This window comes from Siniperca chuatsi, linkage group LG23 (genome assembly GCF_020085105.1).
Source record: "Siniperca chuatsi isolate FFG_IHB_CAS linkage group LG23, ASM2008510v1, whole genome shotgun sequence".
NCBI classification, from domain to species: domain Eukaryota; kingdom Metazoa; phylum Chordata; class Actinopteri; order Centrarchiformes; family Sinipercidae; genus Siniperca; species Siniperca chuatsi.
This window is the reverse complement of record NC_058064.1, coordinates 12941276-12963946: the sequence shown is the minus strand read 5'-3', so window position 1 is coordinate 12963946 and position 22671 is coordinate 12941276. Positions and strand designations below refer to the sequence as shown.

Sequence of the window (22671 nt, the reverse complement as noted above, 5' to 3'; positions counted from 1 at the left end):
AGATTTTACCTTTATTTGTGATGTTTCTTTTCCCTAGAGGCTACCAGCATCACAGAAGCGCCTGAAGACACTGAGGTAAAGGTTGGTGATGAGGTGATTCTGAGGTGTGCTGCTTCATACGACCCCATGCTGGACATCGCATTCATCTGGGCCATAGACTTTAGGGTCATCGACTTTGACTCTGAAGGGCAACACTACGAACGCGTTATGGTACGGTGATGGTTTGTCCTAGCCTAATATAACATCTTACACGTGTCTCACAATTGGACACCCTACTGGTATTGTCAGCCAATGACAAATATACAGCTCTGTCTTCTGCCCTCACTGTTTTCCATCTTCCTTTTATTTTTTCTTCCTCTTTTATCTCCTTGTTTTTGCTTCCTGTTGTTCAGAGTGAAGATGGCAGGGGTGACCTGAGAATAAAGAATGTCCAGATTTGGCACGAAGGTCGCTACACCTGCACGACTCAGACAGTGGTGGACAGCGACACAGCATACGCTGACCTCAAGGTTGTAGGTCAGTCCCAGATTATTTTTGATTTTTAATTACATTTTAGTACTTTGTTTGATATTCTTATTCTGAGTAAATGTACAACAGAATATATGTACCTTCTTTCCATGCGCCTTTCGTCCCTGATCCAGGTGTTCCCGGGCCTCCGGGTGTGATCCGGGTGGAAGAGATCGGGGACACGTGGGTGAAGCTGTTGTGGACTAAAGGAGCGGATCATAACAGCCCCATTCTCTACTACACCATTCAAACCAGACACTACTGGGCTGTGAATGAAGACGACTGGAGGGACGCCAGCACATGTGAGCAGTGGCGTCATGCGCAAATCTGGTGGGACACGTGCCCCGCCAGATTTTTGATATCTGTCTTTATTATATTTTTATTTGATTTTTTTTTATTGCTATTATTTTGTTTATAATATCTAGTTCAATCATTATGAGTCAAACATATTCTCCTAATTATGTCATAGATCATACCTCAAAGTCACACACCCTCTTTCCCTATGGTATTGGTTTCATCCAAAAGTCGCAGGATGAAATCGGTTCGCAACAGCAGGTACAAGCCCGCAGCACTCTGCTGTGATGGAGGAGATGTAGCTACAACTTAACGGTGTGTTGCTGAAGTGGTTAGTAGAGCATCAGTCCCTTTTTCTAATGTGTGAAAATGAAATGCAATTGGAGAGAGTTAGGGATTCCTACACTTGGCTATTATTGCTCCCCCCCTCTCTGTCTCTCTCTAGTTATATCAGTTTAGGTGTGGTTACAGGTTATATGTACCTAGGCTAGTGGGGATGACTAAGTCTTTCACGGAGACTGAGCAGTTGGAAAATTGGTTATTACTGCTCAGTCTGAGCTTTTATTGGCAAAGGAGCAGACACTGGCATGTGATGTCAGGACAGTCATCTGTACTCATGCTGCTTCCTATGCATTGTGTTTGAAAATACAGCTATTACCATGTTGGCAGGTTCCTTTCATATGTGGCTTCATTATCTATGTTCTCTAAATGTATTTGCATTATGGATATAGTCTTTTTATGTGAATTTATGCAAGTTTTTGGTTAAAGTAGATAAGATTTTGCTCTTTTTCGAGAAAAGTTTTGGCTTGCATGACGCCCCTGCCTGTGAGTACTGCTCACTGCCAGTAGGGGGCCAACTCGCTTTTAATCCACCATCCTTGACCTTATGTGATTTGATCGCTTCAAATTGCAAGTAAAATCTACTTGGACGTTGTTGACAGGGTTGCCTCATCATACTGCACCTAAATAAGAGTCATGACATTTGTGTCTCCTTCAGCTCCAACCCTTCTTGACGGGAATGCGGAGAGGGCAGAAGTGACAGACCTGTACCCCTGGATGGAGTATCAGTTCAGGATCATCGCCACCAATGAGCATGGCTCCGGAGAGGCCAGCATCCCCTCCCTCAAGATCAAAACCTGGGATTCTTGTAAGGAGAGAATACTAATATTTGACATATCTTTTAGTCAGGGGTAAAAAAACAAACACTAATGACCTTTTTTCTTCTCAGCTCCAGTGATTGCTCCCACTGATGTGGCAGGTTATGGAGGTAGAAATGGCGAGATTGTCATCACATGGACAGTAAGTAAGCCCTCAGATCACGATTCTCGATCACGATGTCATATACTGAAAATACTTGCACGCATCCCTGCATTAATAAAATCTAATTGGTGTTTTTTTCTTTTTCTCATTCCACTCCTGACCCTTAGCCTGTGCAGCCATGGTATTTCTACGGCAAAAAGTTTGGTTACATTGTGGCATTCAAGCCTTACGATGCTTACGACTGGTGGTACGAGACCATTTCAGACCCCGAGACAAGGCGTTACGTTCACAGGGACTCCTACTTCATTCCAACTGACGAAGACTTCCAGGTCCGAGAGTTTCAGGTGAAGATCAAGTCGTTTAATGTGAAAGGAGACGGCCCGTACAGCCCCACCCAGGACATCTACTACCCAAGGGATGGTGAGGATTTTGTTTTTATAGTTTGGTTTCGGTTCAATTCTCTTGGAAAAATAAAGGGTGTGGCACTAAACTTAGAGCAGTTGACCATCTTTTTACTTTTCTCATCCTGACTTCTACAGTACCTACAGAGTCACCGACAGACGTCTATGCCAGACCAGTGTCCTCCACCGAAGCTCTGGTCTGGTGGTTGCCAGTGGTCGACACTGGTACAGGCCTGCAGCAGTACATTGAGGGATACCAGGTACAGAGCTTTTAAATTCCATACCGTTACTGAAGATTTCTGTCTTTAACAAATATACTGTATAACAGTAAAATTTCTTAAGGTATATACAAAGACATATTAGCTCTATTGTCTATCCACAGGAGTGTTATATTTTGATTGAACAGTTGTTTATTCACTCAGAACTGATACAACTCCTTTGTGGCTATTCAAAACTACTGAGAAGTGTTAAATGAATGAATAAGCTGAATGTGGACTGACACGCTGGCATATTTATTTAATGGCAGAGATAAATTAACACTCTTTCTCACTATGCATGTAGTGAGCTAGCTAGACATACTTCCAATAAAAGTTGAGAAAGACAGTACTTGGCATGTGATAGTGATTATCAGAAAAAGATATCTTAAACAATTTGCTAGTCTATAATTTTTTACTCAAAATTATAGACTAGCTAGCTATAGCTGTCAACTTAGTTAGCTAACGTACATTGTGCTTCATGCTGGCGAGAAACAGTGAATGGTCAACATCTATCCCCTTAGGAAGTACAGTCATGATATACCGGTAGTAAACATGCACATAAGTCTGCAAGTAAAATACACAAATTAGCCCAACAGTAAATTAACAGTTATTTTAGCAACACATTAGCCTCAAACGGCTGGTATGGTTATCTTTGTTATAAGTCAAATGATTGCAGAAAAAAATAAATTAACAAATCACAAAATAACAATCACAAAAGAATAGTCCTACTTATAGATAATGGTCCTACGAGAGTGTTTGGGGAGCAGGTAAAAGATGCCTGTCAATATTTGCTAGGTCACACATCTTACAAAAGGCTGAATTTAACAGTCAGTTAGCTAGCTAAACTGTAGTGAATGTTCAACTGAAACCAAGTGCTGGTGGCAGAATAGACACTGATAATTTTGCTGTTTAGGGACAGCCAATGACTTAAGATTTTACCCTTTTTAGAAGTATCATAACAGGATTTCATTTTTAATTTTCTTGTAAGTTACATTGCAACGATTCTTGCTACCACATTCTCAATGTATTTTGGCCTTGGTGTCAATGTTAGTTAGCTATAGCATTGTAACGAAAACACCATAGCTTTGAAATTTCTCTCTTTTTCCAGTGATTACTATATGATCAGCAAACTGACAAACAAGAACAAAAATCATGTTTCTTGCTAACCAGGTCAAATACTGGAGAAAGTACGATGATCCGGAGCCGGGAGCACACCGTATATTTGTTCCAGCCACAGTCAATCAGACCAGGTTGGAGAACATGCTGCCAGATGCTCACTACCTCATTGAGGTTCGAGCCTTCAATGGAGCCGGCCTCGGACCCCCTGGTGAACACTGTGAGATGTTCACAAAGAGACCACGTAATGCCAATTACTCACAATCTATGGACAATAAGCACCTATAATAAGAGTTACCTTATTATGATATACAGATATAGATGTGGTTTAAATACATAATTTTGTTTTGTTTACAGCACCACCAGACCCTCCCAGGATGTGGCGCTATATTACCTGGACTGGACAGTGGTTGTATGTGTGGTGGGATCATATCCAGTATGACTGGTTTGGCAATATTTCCTTCCCACTGTATTACAAGGTGGGTGTGGAAAGCTTTGCAAAGCTTTGCTACTATCTATTTAGCCTAATAATGTTTGATAATAATAATGCTTCTTTCATCAGATCTAAGACTAATTCCCAGTTCTACATGGAAATGTTGAAAATCTCCCACGCTTTTTGGTTTCCAGGTCATGTTCAGAAAGACAGGCTACATCTACGGGAAAGTCTACATCACTGGCTGGCACTTCATGGACTTCCCCATGCCTCAGGTTGGAGACTATGAGCTGATGGTACGTGGCCGTTATGAAGGTGGAGATGGCCCAATCAGGAAGATTAGGATTCAGGGTAAGACTAAAATAATGATTGATTCCAGATTTTTTGTCCTCTTGGTCCATTTGTCTCATGTTGTCTCTGCTTCCTCAGGTAAAGCATCTATGATCACGCCCACTCTAAGCCTAGTGTCTTTGGTGCTGCTGGCGCTGTGCATTGTGGGATTGGAAATTTAAGTCTGCCACAAATGACATGTATATAATAGACTCTGGGAAGTAAATATATGGACCTACTGTAATAAGAGATCCAGTCTTCTCCTCCAAACACTCCTAACACTGATAGTCATTGGTTAAGACCCTACATCTGTCCTGCATCTGTTCTGTTGTAACACCACACGGAAGTTGTTTTTCACAAAAAAATGGACTTACTTCTTCTAAATGAACAATGCAGCAGAACTGCAGGATATAGGCAGTAAAACGTGGAACTCCTGCATCTGGCCATAATTTTATGTCAGTTAAAGAGAAGATCCTAAATATCTGTGGCAACTCCAGATGTTTCATTCAAATCACCCCAAAGTCAAAGCCAAAACGAATGAAGACAGATGATAATTGTTGAATGATGTCTCGACGCACTGTTCAGATAGAAATCTAGAAAGCACCTAGCATCTAGAAAAGTCATTTTTAAGTTGTGTTTGCTGAATGAAAAAACGGTTCTATCACTACTGCAATATGTCCTATCCATCTTCTATCATTCATCTTTCTTTATGTTCTAATCACTGTTTCCTGTTTGGAGTTGAGCTGGACAAACAGTACCAAGCTACAGTTTAACCCAAAGAAACGGGAAATGTTATGTATAACAAGCACTGTCAATTTCTCAGATGGTCAAGCAAAGAATATTATGTAAAGAACTGTATAATAATCACTGCATTTGGTTTGGAATGAGCAGAGAAGGATGAGTGACTGGATTTTATGAACATATAATGTCACTTATCCATTTTTCTTCTTGGAGCACACGGCGTGTTACATTTTAAATGTTATTCTTCACAATCATAAGAACACTGCTCTAGATTCTAAAAGGTGTTCTCACTTTTGTTAAACTTTTTTAGATTAATTTTCTAAATTTTCAATGGTGCTGTGTGACAGGTACAAAGGATACTTGCTTCATGTTAATTTCAAGTTTCATCCTCACCAGGATCATGTGCATAGACAATTTAAGTATGAGTTCTAGCTGCACCAATGAAGGCAGTATCACTTTGATGACAACTTCCTTTGATACCAGTGATGATTTTTGCAAGTGAAAATGTAATATTTGAATGAACCATGAGACCGGGGTTGGACAGAAACTACTGTATATCACATATATATGTATGCTAATTTCCTTTATGTCGGGCTGCAAAACCATTAAACAGAGTACAACAGTCTATATTGTCTCATTGGTTGAGTTTTAGTCCATTTTTGATTTGCCAATTACATATGTTCCTGTCAACAGAGAGTTCATGTCTGATCTCAGAAAAGAAAAACACATTTACAAATGAAACAATTTCACTCTTAGTCAATTTTGAACTTAAGAACAATCATGAAACATTCCTATAAGTTGGGAAATACAGATCAGATAGCTTTTGCCTGGGATTTGGTGTTTACTCTTATTAGCACTTAATTTTAAATTTGATGAACAAGGAATTCAGTTTTTCTATTCTCTTGACTTTTTGAGCTCTCTCAAGAGCCTGCAAGCTGCAATGTGATGTGTGATTTCAGTCAGCAGATGGCAGTACATCCTTGTGCCATTTACCAACATTTTGGGTATCATTCAGTCAAATCACATACACAATATAGTGTACAACAGTGTTTTTTTATTTCTAATATGAATTGTGACATACCCATCTTATCATCCATAGTTTCCTTACAATAAAAGTTTGCAGTACTACAAAAATGTGCTCATTAAAATAGTTTTTTTCTGTATAAATGGGTGTTCTTTGTTTGCCTTGCACTTTCACAGCAATATTATTCACATCCACCATTGGGTTTTTTCACACTGAATACTACTATAGCATTGGTTTCTCTTAAGGTTACTCTGCTATTGCTCATTCCTTGTACAGTGTGACAGCATATCCATAATCTTTTGTGATGGTGTTTTGAAGGTTTTGTTTTATGTCTGTGTGCTTTTGTTTGTGCTTTAAAGCAAGCTTGCTTGCATACTGTACAGTAGTCTCTGTGTGGGTGGCTTTTATCTCTCCACCATTTCCACCTCCATTACCAGCATTTCTCCCATTTTACCTCCTTCCCTTCAGCCAAATTACATGGACACAGAAAATCCCATGTGAGGCTGAAATCAATGTTGCCATCATTTACAAACAATCACAGCAGATGCATAAAGGTGAGTCTCTCATGGCAGGGGAGTGAATCTTCCTCCAGAGATGGATATTGAAGGGCCTGTTGTTGTGATACATGGTAACTTGCTCGGGCTGGCTCCTCTGTGGACAATGAACAACAGCAGCATACTATGAGCCTTTAGTCTGTCTCTGTGGCTTGGACAGCAGTGCATTTCCGAAATCTTTTTTGTATAGCATGAAATATTGCTTTCAGTAGAATCCAGCATTTTAATTCAGCTGTGATGTTAAATCAGACTCCACTAGACAACATGTTTGTGAATTAAAGGCTTTATTTTTCCACTGTGACTTTGTCACATTTATGATGAAAGGGAACTTCTGACCAGGCATCTGCTAAGTCGCATCTCCACAATGTGATAAAAAAAGTGCCTCTCGTTTTATAGCAACAGTGTGAGGTGCCACTGAATAAGGCACTAAAGCCCAGTCGAACTGTGGTAGTGGTTGGCTAAGTTGGATATAACAAAGTCAGTTGCACAGAGGACTGTGTGCATGCAAAACGTGGAATGCTGCTAATATGTTACTTTATCAGTGAACTGATTTATTTGTGGTGGGTCTGACTGATATTGTGCTAAGATATGTGCAGGAAGCACAACACTCCCTTGGGCCATTAGCTGTAAATATGAAAGGTAATTTGGTAAACTCGCCTGATCAAGGATGGATATGCAAACTAAACTCTGGCATTGGCTGTGCTGTCAAAATAAAATGCATCGGCACAGTGAATGGTGACACTAAGCTTCTGAGCAACTGATTTCATGAATGTAACTCATCCAATTTTGTTACAGCACGGATGTGAGAATGCTGCATCTTTGGTGGAAGGCGTTAACACTCACATAGCAGGACAGGAGCAGCACATGACATCTTGCTGCACATACAAAATATGTCAGGGGACGATTATGTCAATTTATGTCATATATTTTTTAACACATATGTAACCTGTTATATGAGAGTAGACAATTCGGCTGTTCAGCCAAATAAACAAGTTGATAGTTTTTCAAAGATATGAGATGATACATAAATGAATACATGAATGAATCGGTCATAACCAGTAATGGAAAGTAACTAAATACATTTACTCAAGTACTGTACTTAAGTACAGTTTTGAAGTACCTATATTTCCATTTGTACTACTTTGACTACTACTACTATGACGTGGTTATGAAATATGATCCACCTTGATGAGATAGCAACATTAAAATGTTGCTTATTACATCAATAATAATCCACTAATGAAATATATGTAATATTGTAAGACTCTACTTTTACATTGTATACTTCACATTTTGCTGATAATACTTCTGTACAAGTAAAATTTTGAATTTTGAGACTTTTATTTGTAATGGAGTAAATAATCTGAGTGCTGATTCCACCGATGGTCATAACACTAAAGACATCTCAGTTGTCTGATTTTTTTGCAGTCACTGTTGTTCTTGCCCGCTAAAGTCACTCTGACAGACACCAGGTATACAAGGTATACCAGGTGTCAGATACAGCAGATAAACTCCCACGATGCAGTGCAATGCAGCTGATTATTTATGTATTAGATATTCCCTTTGCTGCTTTCCATTTGATCAGAAGACACTCTCTGGCTGTCAGGTTGGACCTGTGATGGTGGGAGCACATAAATAGATTTAATAATAGAGCTGGAGCCCTAGTGCTCTAGTGCTCAAAGCAGGTTCAGCCTTTATGATTTCCTACCTCTCACATACACTCATTGCATTTTTATCAAATCCTCTTGACCGTTTTAGCCTTATTTCCATTCTATGAATTATCCCCATCCTTATCCATACACCAGTGGCCGTGTTTTTGCACAACAGCACACTATGAATTTAAATAGAGAACACATTTTCTATAATTTAGCAGCAGTGTTGCAGCACAAAGGGTAATACTATGAATACTATAAGCATCAAAGGTATGGGAAAGCTCAAAATAAAGTATGTGTAGCCAGCAAAGAGCCAAACCAGGACATATACAAAGCAGCCTGCATTAGCCTTCACACTGGCCCATAAATCACATAAATTTGGCAGGGCCCCCTGGCTTGCTAGCTAGTTACCCCAGACTAGAGAAGCCACTCCTGCTGGTCCCACAGAGTGGAGTAATGTATTGAGCAACATCAGATGGCTCCTGCTATTGCTACGCTAAATCTCCCAAACCAATTTGGTGTTGGCAGAGCAGGTCTGTGTTAACAGCGCAGCTAACCTGGTTAGCAGCCTGTAAGACCACGGTTGGAGGCCCCTCCCACTGTTCGATTGGCTGAAATGGGCTGCAGTGTCAGATCAGGAAGTAATTGCCTCTTCTATGGGTAGTTTATGACCCTGTTTACTCTGTGAAGAATAGCTCCTTCACCTATACCTCTTTCTGGTGGTGGTACTTTGTCAGGCTGATGGTTGATGTTGGTGCCCTCTCACTATTAGTGAACAAAAAGAATGTGCGCCTTGCGGCTGAAGGAAACTATTTTAGCTGTATTGTGTGGCATTGAGGGGGAATTGATTGCTTACTGTGCATTGTATACTTTCACAGAAAAGGCTTTTCCTGTCCATTGGCTAAATTCGGAAACCTCATTGTGGAAATGTTCCCTAGATACCCAGTTCTCCACAGTGCTGTCTAAATTCAGAAATAACAGACAGGTTCTACTATTGTGTGACTTGGTTTTGTGTGGCTCATCAGCCCCCTGCCAGATTTGTGCTCACTCTGCACCAGGACCCCCTAGTCTGCTTTGGCAATCATACCAAATCCTCTCTGTCTTGTGCTGGCAGACCCGATGCTTGGTATCGCTGATGCCAGAAAAACTGTTTCCAATCCTCTTTTAGTCCAATTAAAGATTAACAGCAGTACGTCCACAGAGCCAGGAAGTCTTTATTGCTGTAAATACCTTTTCAGCTTTTGTTTAGGAGATATTCATTCAGTGCGATTGCTGAAATTGGGAAATGGGCAGTCCACACAAAACACACCGTTAACAGCTGTCATCGTTTGACATTTGTAGCAGCATTGGTAAACAGAAAGGACACGGACGTGTTCAGCTGCTGGGATACATTTATTCCAAGATCCAGATCAAATACTTCACTGATGTACAAGGTAAACAAGGACAATGGAGTAAAAAATAAAATATTTTCTCTGTTTTTATTTTGTCTGTGATCCACTGACTTCTCCCCCTGGTGCCACCAGCAAGTTGACATTTTTGGTTTTTAGTAAGATTTCTCCATAGGTAGCGCCATCTTGAAGTCAAACTTTTAATTAATCCAATACTGTACATTACAGAATACTTTGTGTTTACTGCTAATTAGCATATGTTAGCATGCTAACACGCCATACTAACATGGTGAACATCAACATGTTAGCAATGTCATTGTGAGCATGTTTCCATGCTAGTGCTAGCATTTAGCTCAAAGCATCGATGTGCCTAAGTACAATCTCACAGAGCCGCTAGCATGACTGTAGACTCTTAGTCTTGTTAATGTATTATCAATGAAAACCTACAGAGCTTATATGACATATCATCACTGTGCTACCCCTGATCTAATTCAATCCATCCTTAATTATGAAGCAATACAAGGTTGTCTATGCCTCTAATTATTGAGAATCAGTCTCCAGTATCTATAATTATCTAGTCAATCAGGTAGAGAGTTAGGGAGAGCACACTGGCCAAAAGATTCATCACTCTTTCTGTATTCAATCTCAGTAAAACATTTTCTTAACAAGTGAAACCACTGGTATAAGATACATTCATTAGATTATTGAATAATTTACACATAATTCGTAAAGTGATTTTAATTTATGGTATATATGAAAGGGAAAGGCTTCCAATGAAGCCCAAAGTATACACGTAAACAACAATTATATTAAATTATATGAACGAGTGAAAAATATCTGACAAAAGAGTGAAATAAGAAACCATTGAATGGAAGGAAGATTGATTTGATAGTCCAGTGGACTATCAATGATGAACATATTTTTTGCAGACACTGTTAAATATCTGCTCTGCTGAATATCTGCCCTTGTTTCTGGTGTAGACAGGAGAGAAGGGCTTTGGCCATTAGTGTGGCGTGCTCTCAGCTATCACACAGGAGGCCATGCAGTGAAGGATGGATGTCAGCCTTATGAAAGAGGAATGTGATACCTGTGCTGTCAGGAAGGAAAAGCTGGAGGGATGGAAGCAGAGAGGCAGGAAACAAGCTGGCAGAAAAAAAACAGAAGACGGAGTGAGAAACAGAGGGAGAGAGGGAAAGAGGATAGACTTTGAAAGACACCACAAAATGATGTGGCATCACTCAGTGCCCGTGAGGCAAAATCACCTCCATCCCTCCTCACACCCTCAGAATAATGGCAGGATTTATCACACATTCCCTATTCACAGGGAAGATTTCTCTCAACAGGGAGGAGATGACATGAAAGTAGAAGTTAAAGTTTAGAAACAGCTCTATAGCATCAAAGTACTGTTGCTGAGCTACACACAACAAAAATATCCTGCTCAAATTCCCCTAGTTAATGCTGAAAGATGTCTGTCTGGGAGGCATGATGAAAATGTCAACTTCAAAAGTCTTTTTTGATACTAAAACATTGTCTTCATCTGAATCTGAAGTGGAAAAGATGCACAGCAAGATGGCCCCTCTGTGGTGTCTGTCTATAGTACGTCTGCATATTTTGTTTATGAATCTGTATGTGAGTGTGTGTTGCATAGTCCTTTTTCACAGTTTTAAAGGCAATTCTTTGGGGGAATTTGCCTTTTTTCACTTACAGCAAGCTACATGAAATCCTTTGGCGTGCAGACTCTCACATCATCTCAGACCATTGTCAGCGAGGCTAGCACATTGCATCAGGTGTTGCAGACACAAACAGGCCTAGGTTCAGCCACAGAGATAGGCTCTATTGTCAACACCGCGGTTACATAAAGAGTCATTAGTGGTGTTGCGTTGTTAAGTAAGGTGACAGATCCAGTCTGTTGTGTCTCTTCTTGTGTTACATGCATCTGTACACAGCAGACATTGTCCACCTTAACAAGAAATTTTATCCTCTGTCAGTCTTAAAATTTTTATTTCCATAGAAATAACAACACTGCAGTAAATATGTCCCCTATAAATGATGACTTCCCTGTGTGAGCCAAACAGTAACAAACATGTCACATTGTAAGTTTTAACAATGGTTCCCGTTCTTTGTCTGAGTATTTGACACTGATAGCAAACAGTTGTAATGTCCTGCTCGGGCTGATAAATGTAATGTGTGAGTACATGGTGTTATTCTGCAAAATTCATCAAATAAAGTATAGTAATGCCCCCAAGCCGTGTATTTATTACTTACTTTAAAATATTGGACGAGCATTATTTCACCGGAATTTCATCAAAATCCAGGCAGTGGGATCAATCATGTGTGTCATGGATACACAAATGGATAAATGGGACATTTATCTCCCAATTTCATCACAGATTACAATTAAATTGACATTCCTAGTGGAATACTTAGAAGTTGGGGGACTCATAAGAGACAGATTAAAAAAGACTAACAGTCTAGAGGAAGACCAAAGTCCAACAGACCAACAGTCTAGAGGAAGACCAAAGAGGAGATTTATGGATGTAGTGTGAGAGGACATGAAGTTAATTGGTGTGAGTGAAGAGGATGCAGAGGACAGGGTTAGATGGAGACACATGATTCGCTGTGGCGACCCCTGAAAGGGAACAGTTGAAAGGAAAAGAAGGAGTCTACAGCCATGCTAGCTCAGGTTCAGCAATGCTTTGAGCTAAACGCTAACATCAACATGCTAACATTCTCATAAGGATGACGCTAACATGCAGATGTTTAGCAGGTATAATGTTTACCTTGTTTACCATCTTAGTTTAGCATGGTAGCATGCTAACATTTGCTAATTAGCACTAAACACAAAGTACAGCTGTGGCTGATGGAAATGTCATTAGTTTTCCAGGTATATGGACATAAACTAAAGTAGTGGAAAGATTAAAATTACATTATACAATATCTCTACAAGCTGTGTTGTATTCCCTGTGACTAGTAAATTGGCTTTGACATTACAATCAGCGGGGTGTCTCTTTCAGTTACCCTAGTTCACACTCCAACATGATCACACATGCACACAAAACCTCACTGAAGCTACATGCTGAATAACTTTATTATACCTAAAAAAACAAGCATTTTTGCAATAGTTACCAACACACATACAAGTGGTGAAAGTGCATTTTGTTGTAAAGAGTTAATGTGTTATCACCTTAATTGAGACAAATGCATTTTTAATGACCGGTCCTTGCTCAAAGCAAGAGAGGCATCAAATTATGCTAAGTAAGTGAAAATTGCTAATGGCTATGGCTCTGGGTCGCTGCTGAAAGACGAAACTTTGCAGTTTTTTAATGTCCTTTCCCCTTGGTGAAATCTTTTAACCTGCATTTGTTTTTTCCTGAAAAGCTGAAAGGGGTTCATCTGCAATTTAGGGGATGCTGGTGTAGTTTAGCATTTCACTCAAATTTAAAGCTTAAAAATATGACATTTTCATAATTTCATTCTTCTAAAAGATCTCTTTGGTGAGCATGCTGCTTGTTCTTGACACAAAGCATTGAGTAAATACAGGCTGTTCGTGTCTTCACAATCCATAATGATATCACAATCACCAAACAAAACACCTGCTTTCCTCCACAGTTCAGCAGTGTTTATCTCCAAGCCTCAGATCTGACTGCACTCCTGAGGTAGCATTTTAACTCTGTTCACACCTGGAAAGAATCAGGCAGATATCAAAGCAGAGACATTTCAGTAATGCAGGGACCACACCACTGTGTCAAATACACACACAAATGCAAAACATAGATATGCAAACACAAGTACACAAATTTGTTTGCACATATACAGATGGGCACACAAATACACTGATTTCCTTTGCTGCCATCTGTCAGTTGCAGAAGCCTCAGGGGAGTTACAGTAGGCTGCATTGTGCCACAGTTGGGTGCTAAAATGAACAGCATAGCAGATGTTTGGGTTGCTCTTTAGTAAGTTCCTATACTAACCTCCACGAGAAGACTGCCACTTTCACTCCTGTCATGTAATAATGTGACTTATTTAATGGCACCCTCACAAAATGGTCGGAGAAACATCTGTGTTCTGTTTACGCTTGTCTTTGTGAGGGATGGGCTAGATAAGCTGAAGGAAGTTAAGTCAAAACCTACAGAAGAGAACCCAGCAGGGGTGTTTGCAATGACAAAATGTTATTTCTACACTTTTGCCATTACATACACATCTGGAGCAAGCCCTCTGATTACATTTTGGTTGTTCAACAAAGCCATTCTTATGTAAAACAATATTTGCATCGCATTGTTTAAAAAACACAAGATTAATAGTAAATAAAGCATTGCTGAAATACTGAACAGCAAAGTTCAGATGTTTAGAGTGATTTGTCCCAGTAGTAGTTGGAGAAAGACCACAATATCCCAAATAAGAACTCTTAAAGCTTAAAGTTCTTAAAGTTGTGTTTCAGGTCACTCGACAAAATTATTAACAATTAATTCAATTTTATTTATATAGTGGCAATTCATAACAGAAGTTATCTCATTGCACTTTTCCTATAGAGCAGGTCTAGACCGTACTCTTTATAATATTATTTACAGAGACCCAACAAATCCCACCATGAGCAAGCACTTGGCGACAGTGGCAAAGAAAAATTTCCTTTAAGAGGCAGAAACCTTGGGCAGAACCAGACTCAAAGGTGGGCGGCCATCCACCACTGCCAGTTGGGTTGAGAAAGAGATCTTGCTAATTTAGCAATATTACAGTAACTCTCCTTTTAGCTCTGTTTTGGTCTTCACCAACTCCTGAGGGAAATATCTGACGTTTTAGCTGCTAAATGTTTCACAGTTCACCAGCTAGTCCCTAACTTTGTCAGTCTGATGTTTTGCACTGGGCAAGTACAGTTGGTTTATCTGAGCTTTTTCTCTGAAAAAGAGGTTGAAGAGATCGGTGAGAGTGAACCAGAACATTAAAGTTGCGGGCTGTAAAACCAAAACAATGAGCTAAAAGATGCTATAATGCTCTGTACAGCTGAGGGGAACAATTCTCTGTGGGTTTGTCACTATGAGCAACCCTTTTCACATTATACATAGTCATCCACTGTTGATATAAAAATATGAACTAGAGCAGCTTGAACTTTTCTAAACTATTTAAAAAATATTTTACTATTGTGTCTGTTGCAATGTTATGATTCCCCAAAAAGGAACCGCTCAAAATCAAAAAGACCTGTGACTTTTGCCAGCGCTCCATTACTGTAGGGGAGGATGGAGAAGAAAGATGCAGGGAGGAAAAGGTTTGACAGGTTTGACGTGCATGCACCCAGTCTGACATCACCACCACATTGTATAGAACGCCTCTCAGACAATAGGAACCATGTCCTATCAATTCCTGGTAGAAATTATTCCCCAGCCTTGCATTAGTCATTGACGGATGACACAGTGAAGCCCCTCTTTCCATTGTTCCTGAACATTACCCAAATTAGCTGAGTCTCTAAGCTCACTCCCTGCTGTCGGCACCAGAGCTCCTCCGTGAGAGCAGATTAGGTGCTAATATCATCTGTTTGAAGGAGTAAGCCTTTAAATAAGCCTTCTTTTTGAGGAGTGATATACAGTTCTACTTTTGGATCACTCTGTTTGGATAGAAGATTGTATGAAGCTCAAAGTTGTTAAAGAGAGGGGCGTCTTTACTTTTTAGAGAAGAAGTGCGTGAACAAGTAGGGATTTAGTGTCTTGCTCAAGGACACTTCACAAGGAAATACTGTTTTTTTGGCATTATTTTCTATGTACCCTGGGAAAAAATGAGAAATGAAGAGCTTTGGTCTTGCAACATCTTGGACAAAAAAAAAATCTTTAAACCTGCTATAATTCATATTTTTGTAATAAAGGGAATCAAATGACTGTGTGTTTATGAATGAGGTTGCTCATAGTGACAGACCCACAAAGTATTATCATCTGACTCTGCCACTCCCCTCAGCTCTATGCAGCGTTTCTGCATCTTTCAGCTCATTGTTTTGTTTTTTTGGCCCGCAATTTTATTGTTCGGAATTCACTCTCACAGCTATCATTAGCATAGCGTCCAGATGCAGCAGGCAGCTGTAAAACTAAAACCTGACCTTATCATTTAACCATAAGTTGTCTCAATTCTGTTCTACCAGTTACTTTTATAAGGAGACTGTAACTCTACTAAAATGGTAAATGTCTTTTGGAACAAATCTCTTCAAATGCACCAGGCCACTCATGGGTCATCTCACAAAGGCACATACTGTATGATGTGCTTCAAACTTTGAGTTTGGTCCATGATTGGGTTCACATGCCACCATGTTTTTGTCTCATTCTCCCCTGTATGCTGCCCAACATGAGCAAAGTAAATCCTAAAAAGCAGGAATGTACAATCCCCTGTCTCGACAAACCATTAACCCCTTGCACAATAAGGCCTCACCCATTGATTCCAGACTACCTTTTGTCAGGTTTCATTTCTGAACCCATTTCTCACATTCCTTAAAATGTACAGGGTGCGCTCTGCAGATTAGCAGAGGGCACCTCACTGTGTGTTTAAAGCAATGGGTTGACGACCACTGAAAGAAAAGAAAAATAATGAAATTAATGCTCAAATAGGGTAAAAAAAAAAAAAAAGAAAACACTCAATCGCTCACAGTCACTTTTCACTATAACAAGACAAGCCAAACAAATTAAGGTTAACAAGTGGGGCTTGTCAACCTCCTGTGACCAGTACACGGTTTCCTTTCCATGCATAGGTGATATGAAGGAGGATGCCATCCAATGACCAAAATCTATCCTTCTTGTTAACTTTCTCAAATGATAATTTGTCTCGTAGTGGCGCTTCACATTGACGCTTATAATAATCGCCTTGGAACATATGAGACATACTGGATTTGAACTGCTTGTGGGAAGATTGAACATGTAAGAGTCTGTCCATTCTTGATTAAAAGCTCTGTTTCCGCTGTCTACTTTTCTCACGCAATGTGAAATTATTTCTCCGACTCGTCTCATCTCTTCTCCCCGTGTGTGTACCTCATCACACTCACTGACTCGACTTGCAGGCCGCTAAACCAGTGCCATAAAGGCTAGAAAATAGAAACGCTCAGTCAAGTTATCTATATTCTCTACAGAAGACGGGGGGAAAGAGAAAGTGCGGCAGCAGCATGACAGAGGCCGGGTCAGAAATTAACAGAGCTTGGACCAAAAGTGCCCTTGAATAATCATGATAATAATAATATTTTTCTGTTCTCACTTGATATTTTTTCATATAAAAGAAATATTTTTGCTGAAACTTGAGTGTTTATTTGACAATATAATGTAATAATTATACATTATTTCAGAGTTTAGTAAATGTCACTAGTAGGCGATATGTCATCAAAGCATGTGATTTTCTAAGTTTTTCTCTCTGACCTATGATCTGTTTATCATTCACTTGATATACTGTACATACATCTTTTTCCTTCAACTTTTGGTATCAATATTGAGGCATAGAAGCTATTATAGAAGCTATTAAAATTTATTGAAAACCTGCTGATCATCTTCAACAGGGTATTGAAATTTAGTCCTTATAACAATTTTTGCTGTTTGGAAAATAAGACGATATAAATTATAAAACAAATGTGTTCATTCAGTATTGACAGATAGTACTACAGAAGTGCTATGGTGTTAGCCCTTTTCTTATCTTTATTCTTTATTTGGATCCCCATTAGCTTCCATAAAGTTGTTGTTAGTCTTCCTGGGGTGTAGAGTTTTTATTATCTAAAATGTGTATTATTCATCTGAACAGAATCTAGCATCGTTGAGCACTTGCAATCTGTTAAACCCCAAATTTGTATACTTTTAAAAACACATGGAAGTCAATGAGAAAATAAGTTTGTGACAGATGTTTGTTTTTTGTTGTGCAGTCATGTAATCACGTTTCTCCTTTACTAAAGATACTTTTGTGGTGTGAAAAGGATGCAGAAATACCAGAGGAGCATGAAGATTATTTAGTGACCTTTATCCTCACGTATGACCCCAATTACATCTGAGTCTATAATAATAATAATAATAATAATAATAACTATGGTTGTTAGCAGTTGTTAGAGAGAGGCGAGAGACCTCTTGCAATAGATTTGAAAGGTTTAAAGCTTTAGTGAAAGCATGATAGAATACACCAAGTCATTATTTATACCCACATTTCCACTCAGCAAACACAATCTGACACACTTCACATACTGCTTTATCTTGCTGCTTATGCCCAACACATTGTCACACATAATTTGGAGATTTATGTTTGCAGATAATGGAGTAGTCTGCCAAATTCTGTGTGCAGAGCTCGTCACTGAAAATCTGACATGGCACATAGCTGATGGATCACAGTTGGCTGCTGATAGGTACAAAGCTGTTGTGGTGCATCTGGAGCTTTTTGACACAGTTCTTAATTAGAGGTAGCATCTGGACTAACCAGCCTGGAAAAAATAAAATGTCAGGATGCTGACTTTAAAAAAAAAGCTTTACTTACAAGACAGAATTTAGACAGATTAGTGTTTTGGGTGTCGAAATGTGCAGTGATGTTGAACAAAAACTTTGTCAAGTCAGTTTTATTTATATAGCCCAATATCACAAATTTGCCTAAAGTGGCTTTACGATCTGTACAGCATACAACACCCTCTATCCTTGGACCCTTGATTCAGATAAAGACAGACTCTCCAAAAAACCCTTTTAACAGGGGAAAAAAATGGAAGAATCCCGAAGAAGAGTGGGGATCAGAGGAGGGATCCCTCTTCCAGGACGGACAGATATGCAATAGATATAGACCAACATGAATGGACAATTAGGGTAACAAAATTATAGATAGATTGAAAGATATATGAAGAATATGGATCTAGTGATCTGATGTCAAGCAACTTCCAGGTGCGACCTCCTCTCCACCATGGAGACCTGGAAAGAGGACAGAGTAAACTAACACACAAGAGTCAAAGCTCAATCACACCATTCACACATATAGGAGAAAGGAAACAAACACACATAGAGGGAGAGAGAGACAAGGACAACATGCACACAAGGGACAGAGGGAGACAAGAGGCTGAATCTCCTGGAAGACGAAGATCCAGATCCAAAAACATCTGGAATGAGGCCCTGACAGCAAGGAGAGAGAGAGGAGTGAAAAGAGAGGACAAGGAGGAGAAGAGAGACACACAGCTTGGATGCTCATGTGCTTGTGGGAGAGATGCTATTCTCATCAGCAGGACAAACATAGACTAACTACAAGGCTTAACAGATTCACTGAGACCTCCACTGGTACAAGCTAATCAAAAATAAGCAGGTAGCTTAAAGTTAAAGTGGAAAGATGAGTTTTAAGTTTCAGTTATTCCAGAGGAAGGGGGCACAATAGGAAAAGGTCCTGCAGCCTGCTGACTTCTTTTTAACTCTGGGGACAAACACGAGCCCTGTATTCTGAGAGCAGAGAACACAGGATGGAATGAGGAGCATGCCCATTTACAATTTTGTATCATTGTTACACAGTTAGCGAGGTTGTGTTAGCTGTTGGTGACTAGAGGCTAAGCTAGTAGGCTAGGCTAGGAACTAAGCTAACATAACAGCAACAAAGACTAGCCCCTAACGCGAAGACCGTTGAAATAAAGACAAAAATAAGTTTAATATGATATGGACTTACCACAGAGAGAGTAACAGAGTAGATGAGTAGAAGAGTGACGATTAAGGAAAGTGAAGAGATTTAAAACAGAAAATCGAGGAGGGAGAAAGAGTAGACAGTGGTTGTTGATGTCACGAAAATCACGGGAAGCAGTGTTGAAGCAGCCAGCAGACAGTCCAACCTTTCATTCTCTAATGACTGTTATTTTTGAAACCCTTGCCTCAACTAGATAGAAAGTATTGTTCTGAGGAGCATATTTGCATATGCAGTGAAGAATAAAACTGTGACCTGAAGACCCTGAGACTGATGAAAGTACTGGGCTCTGGTGTGGGCAGCCAGACTGACAAGCCTGAGTATGAGAACCAGTTCCTCAGACAACAAGACTTGCAATTATCTCCACCGCAGGCCAATCAGACACACTGCGCTGAAGCAAGAAGACCGCAATCAATTTCCAATGCATGTAATGAGAAACATATTTTTCACTGCCAGCGAAAAGATAATCAGCAGCTGAACGGAAGGGTCAACAGGTCCTCTCTACAAGGATGTAGTGAAACAAATAACAGGAAGCTCTATCAGCCTCCTCAGCTCCATAGCTGAATCCGCAAACTAGGTTACCTTTAAACCTGCAGATCCTTAACAGAGCTGCTGGCTGTGGTATCGATCAGTGAGAGAGTGTGTGTAAAGCATGCATTGATTGTTGCTGATGAACATGTGATATGAGACTTTATACAGCATAGTTCACTCTAATACTTTTCAATGCAAGAGGAAGATCTGCTATGTGACCTGTTTTATACAGTATATGGTTGTGCCTCTACAATGTGTCCTAATGTGATTGAGGAAAAGAATGAAGGTTACTAAGTGCTGTCAAAATGTGTTGAAGGGAGTAATACATTTTCATATAATTACCAGATTAATAAAAGGACAACATTTCCAACAAAATCTCAACATTTTGGTGCAAAAAGCATAGCTTTTAAGATTATCCTGAGGAAAAATATAGAAAATGTATTCAAGAGAATACATTAGTGACACGTGTTGTTAAAAATCTGTGTTTTGGTTCACTAATTATTCATTTCAGTGTCTTTTGAAGTATGTGCGCACTGTACTTGGCTACATAATTTAATACTTTGGATCATTATACAGAAAGAATGTATATCCAATACAATCAGGCATGCTTATATCTCTGTGGGGCCTTAATGAGAACAGGCTAATATAATCCTACAGACAACACTTTGCACAAAGATACTGCGGTTTAAAAGAATAGTTAGACATTTTCGGAAATTTTGCTGAGAGTTACATAAAAAAATATGGATACCACTCTTATGCATGTACGGTAAATGTGAAGCTACAACCAGCAGCTGGTTAGCTTTGCGTAAAGACTGGAAGCCATCTACCAGCACCACTACTGCTCACTAATTAACACGTTATCTCTGGTTTGTTTAATACATACAAAAACTGTATTTAACTGTATAACAGTTATATATACATATAAACAGATTTTTTACAAAATAAAACAACATAACATGGTAATTAGTGAGCTTTACAGGTGCTGGTAGGTTATTTTGTTAGCTAGCCTGTCTCTGTCCAAAGGTGTTTCCTGCTATTTCTAGTCTTTGTGCCAAACTAAGCAAACAGCTTCTCATCAGCAAGAAAGCTAATTTGCATATTTTCCACAATGTCAAACTATTTCCATAAAAAAAAATCATAAAAAAGTCACAGGCTTTACTCACTAGTTATCAGTGAGGAAAATGAGCAAGCGTTAATGTTGCGTTTGGACAGAGCCAGGCTAGCTCTTTCCCCCTGCTTCCAGTCTTTGTGCTAAGCTAAGCTAACTGGCTGCAGGCTGTATTCATCGCACAGAAATCAAACTCAACAAGACAGTGAATAAGCGTATTTCCCGAAATGTCAAAGTATTTCTTTAACAGGTTTAGCCAAGTCCTCTACTGTAATGTCAATTGCTGTCATAGTTTGGGGTTTTGTCCTGTTTCCTGTTTTATTTTGTAGTGTTCTCCTCTCCTCGTGTGTCTTGTTGGTTTACATCCTGTCTTTGTTTGCTTTGCCTCCAGTTTAGATTGTGTTTCACCTACCTCAGTGTATTCAGTCCGGGTCTTTTCCTTTGTTCATTGTCAGGTCGTTGTCCCTGTTCATGTGCATTTTGGTTGTACTTTGTTCCTGTGTCAAGCATCCCGGCATTTCTTACTTGTGAGTTCTGTTGTATTGATTCTTTGTTTCCTTGAACCTTGCCTGTATTGTGGACTTTTGAACTTTGCCTGCTCCCTGTAGGATTTGTTTTGTTGGACTTGTTTCCTGGTTTTGACCGCTGCCTGCCCGTGGTTGTTCCCTGTCGGTGGTTGCGGCCACCATGTCCTCTGGTGTCTGCGGGCCGCCCTTCCTGATCTACCTGCTGCACCACACGAGCCAGCCGCCCTTCCTGTCTGGCCTGCTTCATCACACGAGCCAGCTGCTTTAGTTCTGCCAATCACGCTACACCAGCCAAGCCAGAACCTATACTCACCGTCTCCGTCCTCTGAGTCCAGTCAGTTCTCCACGGACTGTGACTACTAACGTCACTACTGGCTATAGCAGACTACACTGGAATCACCCGCTTTTGAAGAGCACTTATCAACCTGTCATTGCCGTATTTAAATAAAGACTGTCACTACTACTACTATCCAGTTCTCCACTTTCCTGTGTTCTGCATTTGGGTCCTTAGCTTGTGAACCATAACAATTGCAGCTCTTCAATGGTGTTTGTGTAGTTTACCTCCTGAATCCTACTGCGTTGTTTAATTGATGCAAGCATTTCATGATTGCCTACAAATTGCTTTGTATTATTTAATATCTGTAATAATTACTTTAATTTGTAAGGTTATATAATGCCTGTGGTGCATGTGTATGTCTGTGGGTGTGTACTGATGTGTAAAAGTTAATGGAGGTTGTTTTATTTTGTCATTGTTTGTGAGATGGAGGTGAAACCAATTTCAGGTAATTGGAATCATTAATTGAAATTTATGTTGCCACTTAAATTCCCTTCTACAACCTTTATTTGGCCAATTAGAGGAATAAATGTGTGCTTTAAGTTTCAAAGTGAAAAGCATAAAATCCTATAAATTCA

General features: G+C 39.6%; 1 protein-coding gene and 2 long non-coding RNA genes across 4 annotated transcripts in view; 2 read left to right on the top strand and 1 right to left on the bottom strand.

Moving 5' to 3' along the window:
* The window catches only part of cntn1b (contactin 1b), a 14559-nt gene extending 8593 nt beyond the window's left edge, over positions 1-5966 (top strand). For both annotated transcript variants that reach the window (XM_044185720.1, XM_044185721.1), the window contains 11 exons: positions 38-210; positions 393-516; positions 642-809; positions 1799-1948; positions 2030-2100; positions 2229-2481; positions 2601-2722; positions 3890-4079; positions 4193-4314; positions 4463-4619; positions 4698-5966. In XM_044185720.1, coding sequence (XP_044041655.1) covers positions 38-210; positions 393-516; positions 642-809; positions 1799-1948; positions 2030-2100; positions 2229-2481; positions 2601-2722; positions 3890-4079; positions 4193-4314; positions 4463-4619; positions 4698-4780 — 1613 coding nt within the window. In that variant the 3' untranslated portion in view covers positions 4781-5966. The remainder of the gene's footprint in view (positions 1-37; positions 211-392; positions 517-641; positions 810-1798; positions 1949-2029; positions 2101-2228; positions 2482-2600; positions 2723-3889; positions 4080-4192; positions 4315-4462; positions 4620-4697) is intronic.
* On the bottom strand, positions 5544-21782 carry LOC122871096. Its single transcript, XR_006376786.1, has 2 exons — positions 21645-21782; positions 5544-7014 (listed from the first exon to the last, which is right to left on the bottom strand). It is a non-coding gene; the product is annotated as an uncharacterized LOC122871096 (long non-coding RNA).
* Positions 21671-22671, top strand: LOC122871095. Its single transcript, XR_006376785.1, has 2 exons — positions 21671-21759; positions 21841-22671. It is a non-coding gene; the product is annotated as an uncharacterized LOC122871095 (long non-coding RNA).